The sequence below is a fragment of the Engraulis encrasicolus genome, chromosome 19 (assembly GCF_034702125.1).
Source record: "Engraulis encrasicolus isolate BLACKSEA-1 chromosome 19, IST_EnEncr_1.0, whole genome shotgun sequence".
Classification (NCBI taxonomy): domain Eukaryota; kingdom Metazoa; phylum Chordata; class Actinopteri; order Clupeiformes; family Engraulidae; genus Engraulis; species Engraulis encrasicolus.
The window spans coordinates 11,883,389-11,890,888 of record NC_085875.1 but is presented as its reverse complement, the minus strand read 5'-3'; the positions used below and the strand labels follow the sequence as shown (position 1 = coordinate 11,890,888).

General features: G+C 50.9%; 1 protein-coding gene across 3 annotated transcripts in view; it reads right to left on the bottom strand.

Moving 5' to 3' along the window:
- LOC134434954 (formin-like) overlaps positions 1-7,500 on the bottom strand; it is a 197,962-nt gene that overhangs the window by 143,207 nt on the left and 47,255 nt on the right. Inside the window, exon 1 of one of the 3 annotated variants that reach the window (XM_063183644.1) lies at positions 200-2,641. The exons of 1 other annotated variant lie outside the window; for it this stretch is intronic. In XM_063183644.1, the coding sequence (XP_063039714.1) occupies positions 200-2,521 (2,322 nt within the window). In that variant the 5' untranslated portion in view covers positions 2,522-2,641. Of the gene's footprint in view, positions 1-199; positions 2,642-7,500 lie in introns of those variants that run through there. One more of the 3 variants, XM_063183645.1, reaches the window with a different exon arrangement.

The following is a 7,500-nucleotide window of genomic DNA, read 5'->3' as shown; positions in this document are numbered from 1 at the left end:
GGGTGTGTGTGTGTGTGTGTGCGTGCGTTTGTGTGTACATACACACCTATGTGTGTGTGTGTGTGTGTGTGTGTGTGTGTGTGTGTGTGTGCAGTCAAATCACAAAAAAAAGATCCAAGATTGATTGATAGGCAAGAAAGAAATTCAAACGATCAAATTCTAGATTTTCTTTGATTGAAAGCATCTGAGACGTACGTACAGTACATACTTTAGGATCCGCGGTCTTGGCGTCGCTTCCTGGACTTTTGGAGGCCCTCTCGAAGATGGACTTGAGCAGCTCCTTCTCGGACCTCCTCTTCCTCCGGACGGCCTCTACATCCACCGAGGGCTCTCCGTCTCCATCTTTCTTGGCAGCCCTGGGGGTGAAGAAGGACCTGAAGGCTTCGAGGCTGAAAGCCGTCTCTGAGGTCTTGGCACTACTGCCGGTAGAGCCGGCAGTCGCAGCAGCAGTGTCTTCTGGTGCTGTCCCAACACCACCAGCAGCACCAGCAGCAGAAGCGTTCTCCTCTGCTGTGCCCTCCTTGAGTCCTCCGTCTTCAGCCTCTGGGTGTTGTGATGACAGTGTGGTGCCAGGGTAACCAGGAGACTCACCGCCAACCAGTTCGTCTGCTTTGCCCTCTGGATCGACTGACTGCTCGTTCAGCCACACGGTGTTGTCCACTACCCCTACTCCTCCAGGGTCAGACAACCTCCACTTGGCGGCGGATGCTGCTGACGCGGAGGTGGACGCGGTCCGCGTGACGATGCTGATGCTGCTGGCGGCGAGATGCTCGGCGGAGGGGAGGAGCTTGGCCTTGTTGACGTGCTGCTTGAGGCTGAGCAGAGCCCGGTCGCCGTCGCGTTGCCGGATCTCGGAGAGGGTCTCGCGCTCCTCGCCCACCGCTCCCTTCTTCAGCACGCGCAGACCGCTGAACAGCGCCGGCAACTGGAAGTTCTTCTCCCCTCCAGACGAGAGCGGAGAGAAGGATGCAGAACGGGAGGGAGGGACTGATGAGGAGGAGGAGTAGGAGGGGGAGGAGGGGGAGGTGGCAGGAGAGGTGGCACTTGGCTGGATGTCAGCTGTTGACCATCCCTCTCCCTGTGAGTGCTCTGAAAGGCCCTTTGTGTCCTGGCCACCGCTGAGGATGATGCTGCTCCTGCTGTCTGGCTGGCCGTCAGCCGAGTCGGGCTGGCCCGGGGTCGAGCCGGTGCCAGGGAGGCCCTGCTCCGGAGCCATCTCCGCTCCGCCTCCTCCTCCGACCCTCCTCCACTCCGGCGGCTCCTTCCCCCCAGCGCCATCTCCAGTCGCGCTGGAAGAGTTAAGGAAAGCAGCTAAGGATGTCGAGGAAGAAGAGAACGCCTTGTGTCTGTTCGACAGGGAGACTTTAGCCGATGTGGCCGAGAGAATCAGGAGCGGGTCGCCGTCGGAAGCTTCCAGATGCGCCGTCGCCTGCCTCTGCTTCAGTTCGGCGGCTTTGTTGACCTCCTGTCGCCGCCGCCGGGCTCTCGCTGCTGACATTTCCGAACCCATGTCGTCCTCATCTGCATCCTCCTCCTTAGTATCCTCTGTGCTTGGGGAAGTAGGAGGCTTGTCCTCGACCCGCCTGGGACTGCTGCTGCTGCTGCTGCTGCTTTGGTAGCTGCGGCTACGCCAGCGCGCGGAGGCTTGAAACAGCTGCTCTTGTGCGAGGGACTCGGCCGAAGAGACGTCTCGGCAGGACCTCGCCCTCCACAAGGCAGAGCTGTCTCCGAGTGACCGCTCCAGGGAGCTCTCGCCTGCTCTGACGACATTCGGCACGGGACACTGCTGCTCAGACTTGGACGGGGGCTCAATCGCATCATCCCTGCAGCTGTCAGTCTCCTGCGCCTGATCTGATTTATCATTTACAGGCTCCTCGGCCGCTGACGAGGAGAAGCGGGAGGAGGAGGGGGATGACCAGCGAGGGAAGAGGCTGGGCTCCTGTTGATCAGAGGGCTCTTTGGACATGTCGAGAGGGCTGTCCAACTCTTGTGATTGGTCGATAGGGCCACTGGTTTCTTTTAATTGGTGGAGGGGGAAGCCCGTCTCCTCGTCCTCTGGTTCGGTGTCGCTGTAGACCTCCACCATGGTCACCTCGACCAGGTCGGCTTCCCGTGAGGAAGTAGAGGAGGCCCTGTGTTTTCTCATGCTGGGGGTGCGCTCCTTTGAACTCTCCTCTATGGGGGACATCGGATCCCTGGACTCGGTTTCCCATGATTCAACGCGCTTCTTGACCTCAAAGCCACTCGGCTGCAGTCCATTGACACGGCTGCTGTGCAAGCTGCTGTGCAAGTTGTGCCAGCTCCCGAACTCTCTGAGTCTTTCGAGATCGCCGGGCCTGATATTGATCTCGTCCTCTGAGAGCGGCCTGTAGGACGTCAAGATCGGCACTTCCGTAGAGCCTTCCGCGTCTGGCGGCTTGTCCCGCACAAAGATGGTGGAGAACTTGTTGAGCATGGAGCTGGGGGGATGCCTACCCAAGCTGTCCAAGCTGCCATTGCTGCTGTTGTTTACGTTCTCCATGTTTTCATAAAATTGCTTCCCCCCCTTAAAAGTTTAAACCGTTTACTGTAATCCAGTTTGGATAATAAATCCAGTTCACTGATGGCACCACTAGTTGTGTGTGTTGTGTGTATGTGTGTGTGTGTGTGTGTGTGTGTGTGTGTGTGTGTGTGTGTGTGTGTGTGTGTGTGTGTGTGTGTGTGTGTGTGTGTGTGTGTGTTGTGTGTATATGTGTGTGTGCCACTGGGCAGTTACAGGGCTGACCACATCTCTCAATTACCCCCTTAGGTCTCCCTCTCTTTTAAGTGCCCTTTCTCTCCATTACTCTCTCTCTCTCTCTCTCTCTCTCTCTCTCTCTCTCTCTCTCTCTCTCTCTCTCTCTCTCTCTCTCTCTCTCTAACTTCCTCTCTGTGCTCTCTGCCTCTATCTAATGTCCTTTCTCTGTATACACTACCCTATCTGTTTAATATCCCTCTCTCTACTGTATCTCTGTCTCTCTCCCACTCTCCTCCTTGAACACTACACTAATGTCTCTCGCCCTTCGTATGCCTATCAGACAGACTATACCTCTCTCTACCTCTCTCTCTCACCTGTGTACGTGTGTTCCAGTTTCCCAGGAAACAAACGGCTCTTGTGAGGGACAAAGAGCAGTGAAAAACACCCCCACCCAACACCCCCTCCTCACCACCACCAACCACTACGCTGCTATCACTAACTGCTGCCAGGCCTGTCTCCACTTACCCACCTCACCTCACCTCACCACTTCCCCTGCTACAGCCTGGGCCTTTCCTCTGGCTCCTCTTACTTCTCTGGCTCCTCAATGTGGCCCAATCCCCCTCCTCACAACTAGCACTACCACTGCTGCTACTGCCAGTCCTTCCTCTACTCAACACCACCTCCTCCTCCCCCCCTAGCCTCGGCTTCTGTCCCCTCACCTCCACCACTTCACCTCCTCACCACCTCCTCCTCCAACAGCCTCTCCTCTTACTCCTCTAGCCCCTCTGCTGCTGCTGCTGCGGCTGGAGGCCTGTAATTATTCTGCCCCCACAATAGGCCACTCTATCCCACTGGACGTGCCCGCTGAGAAATGCATTGCATGGTACTCCAGAACAGAACAGCGTTCAGACTCCTTGCAGACTTTGCGAACAAAACGAATGAAAATGAATGAGTGTAGTACAAAGCAACAAAAACGAATGAATGAAAGGAAATGTGTTGAAGCTCCACAAATCCCGCTGAAAGGTTACACTCCTCTGTCTGTTAAGCGTCAACGTCCAACGTTTTTTTCCCCCTCTCTCCCTTCCTTCTTACAGTTCCAGAAATAGGCAGTAAATCCACATGTTGTCCGCAGCGTGTAAATCAACGGGCGGAATAGGCGACAAAAAGAGAGAACGAAAAAAAAGAGAGAAAGAAATCTCCGGCTCCACTTTAAAGTTCCACTGACGGAGGCCAAAACTCCCAACGTGTCTCTGTGGCGTAACAAGAGTTCACTTCAAGTCCTGGAAACAGTTTCCTCCGAGAAACGTTAGCTCCTGTAGACCTCCACTGAGCAGGAAAAGCGTGCGCTGTAATTTTCCTAAAAGCTGACTCACACACACACACACACATACACACACACATACACACACAAAGCCACGTTTACACACTCTCACACACCATACACAAAAACACGCATTCACACTATAAAGTAAAAGGCAGCTCTGTCACTGAGTTGTTCGGCTTCCTGTGGTGATTTTTTCCTGCCCCTTGCACCCCCTCCCCACACACACACACTTGACCGTGGCACACAGACAAACACTGTCTGACTTCATGCGTGCTCCTGGTTGTGAGTGTTTGACAGCATGTGTGTCAGAGTCGGTGTGTGCGAAAGTTTACGACTCCACTCCAGGGGCAACCTCTCTCTCTTTCTGTCTCTCGCAATGCGACGCAACGCAACGCAACGCAACGCAACACCTCCCAAGCCCAAACAGGAATGCAGGCCGCCGGCTCTTTGCCCCGCCTTCTATTATCACTCACTTTTACCCTGCCCCTCCCTCTCCACCTGGGAGAGAGAGAGAGAGAGAGGGAGAGAGAGGGAGAGAGAGAGAGAGAGAGAGAGAGAGAGAGAGAGAGAGAGAGAGAGAGAGAGACTGGGCCACAGGTATCCAGTTACGCCCCCCTTTCTGTCCTTCCTCGTATCACAGGCAGGCAGGTGTAACGACTCCCATAACTTTTTCCTAATGGTTTGCGTTGTCTTCTTATCTTCCAGCAATCAGATCATAATCCCCTTTTCCAGTTCCTTCAGTTTAACAGGAACAAATAAGGCTCCTCTGTTTCCTCTTGTGGAGAGAAGTAGAATTTATTTCAGTTCAACAAGTTCTCAAAAAAAATCCGCCAAGTTAGAGAGCTGTTGCAAAATATTCAATTTTATAGGTAGAAATCTCACTCTTTTCCCACGCAGTCAGGTCTTGTCTAGTTGTCTCTTCCCACACTTCCTGTTTCACTACTTCGACAAGTGTCCCGTTGTCATTACTCCTTCCCAGTGTTTGTCAGAGAGAGGGAGAAATCTCTTCATTATCCCGCTCCTCAGCACCACTGTGTGTCGAGTTCCTCAACAGGTATCCCCTTACTGTCACTCTCCAGCTTCTGATGTCAATTGAGCGGGTACAGAGCCGTCAATCTTCTCTTTCAGCTGTTTGATCTCGCTCTTTTTTACTCCTCTCTTCTCCACTTGCTGTTCCTGTGCACTCGCTTTTTTTGAGATATCCAGTTACAGGCGATACGCACCTTCTCCTGATGCTCGAGCAAGCATGTCAAACTTTCACAGTTTGTTTTCTTTTTATTTGTTTTCAGTCCATTCTTGACTTTTTCACACACCTCAAACTAACAACCTCTCACAAACAAAACTCAAGTAACGATGAAAACAACCTCGACGCAGTCTGAGTAAGAATTTTCAGCTTATCCACTTGTGTACAAGAATGTAAAATCTGTATACGTCTCTCTCTCTCTCTCTCTCTCTCTCTCTCTCTCTCTCTCTCTCTCTCTCTCTCTCTCTCTCTCTCTCTCTCTCTCTCTCTCACACACACACACACACACACACACACACACACACACACACACACACACACACACACACACACACACAAAAACACACACACACTGTGTTGTGTGCGTGCGTGTGTGTGCGTGTGTCTCTCTGTGTGTGTGTGTGTGTGTGTGTGTGTGTGTGTGTGTGTGTGTGTGTGTGTGTGTGCGTGTGTGTGTGTGTGTGTGTGTGTGTGTGTGTGTACAGTATGTGTGTGTGTGTGTGTGTGTGTGAGGAGGACTGACTGAGAGGTCCATGCACTGTAATGCACTGGCCCATGCCCAGGCTCCACTGTTACAGCATCAGTATAATCTCCTACGATTAGGCTAACCAGGACCGCTAACAACTTTGGCCGGGCCAGGGCAAAGTCATATGAAAGGGTCCCCTCCTCAAAACAGACCATGTAATGACCAAACAATTATGGGCACCCCTCTCTCCCTGGGCCTGGGACAACTGGCCCCTTTGCCCTCCCCTGTTGACTTCCCTGAGGCTAACTCCCTTTGCCCCCACCCAACCCACCTCAACCCCTCCCACTCCTTACTCTGTTCCCATGGCAATCCTGAACAGCAAGTCTGTGTTTCCAAGTCTGTGTGTGTTTTTTGTGTGGTGTGTGTGTGTGTGTGTGTGTGTGTGTGTGTGTGTGTGTGTGTGTGTGTGTGTGTGTGTGTGTGTGTGTGTGTGTGTGTGTGTGTGTGTGTGTGTGTGTGAGAGAGAGAGAGCGAGAGAGAGAGAGGGAGAGAGAGAGAGAGAGAGAAAGAGAGAAAGAGAGAGAGAGAGAGAGAGAGAGAGAGAGAGAGAGAGAGAGACAGAGACAGAGATAGAGAGAGAGAGAAGGAAAACGTAGGGACAAAGACGGCAAAGGAGAGGCTATTTGTTCATTAAAGCACCACTGAGACTTTGTTCCATACATTATGTATGGCATGGGCCTCTAAATCTTAATCAATTTCCATTTTGTGTCTAGAAGTCCTGTATGGCTTGGAAGTATGTCCCTTCGAGGGTAGTTTAGGAGGAACCACTATAAAAGGCCAAAGGCTTTTCCCGCTTTTATGTACATACATAAGTTATATTTAACATATTTAATTTGCATGATTTATGTCCTTTGATGTTGCAAAATGATCTGCCACAGAGTTACCCCAAAATCAATAAAGATATGCCTGCAGTCCTTATCTTATCTAAGCAAGGTACAAGTTTGACCTATTTCCTGCCTTGCATGTCACAGGCATATCTGACTATAATTTATGTAACCGCATTGTCTATTATCTTGTCAAGATATGCATGAAGCAGCCCCACTACCATCCAAAATACATGATTGGCAATACCACTTATCATTCATTCATTAACTACTCATTTGGTAGGCCCTACTGCAGGTTACATAAGGAATAGTAATAGTAATGGTAATGGTAATAGTAATATGAATAGTAGTGGAAACAAGCATAGTGTACACAAAGCTTATTTAGCTATCATTTTTCATTCTGTAGAGGAATGTGAAGCCTGATGAAAGGCATCTTTAGTCATAGCAGCCAAAGTTCACCTCACAAACACATTCCACTAGCCTAATGCGCTAACACACTGTTGTCACAGTGATTTCCAACTCACTCACTGTGTGTCGACTCCAGTAGCATGTGTGTGTGTGTGTGTGTGTGTGTGTGTGTGTGTGTGTGTGTGTGTGTGTGTGTGTGTGTGTGTGTGTGTGTGTGTGTGTGTGTGTGTGTGTGTGTGTGTGTGTGTGTGTGTGTGTATGTGTATGTGTATGTGTGTGTGTAAGTGTGCATACTGCCCTTCCATACAAAACAGAGTAGTAAAAAATAATATTTTAAAGTGGTCTGAATCATTTTGTAAAGTTTTCTTTTCCCATGTCCAGATATGGGACGTATTACAGGTACACCCCTCAATTTTCAATTTCATGCTACTTAGTCTGTGTTCTGGTTGGTTCAAGATA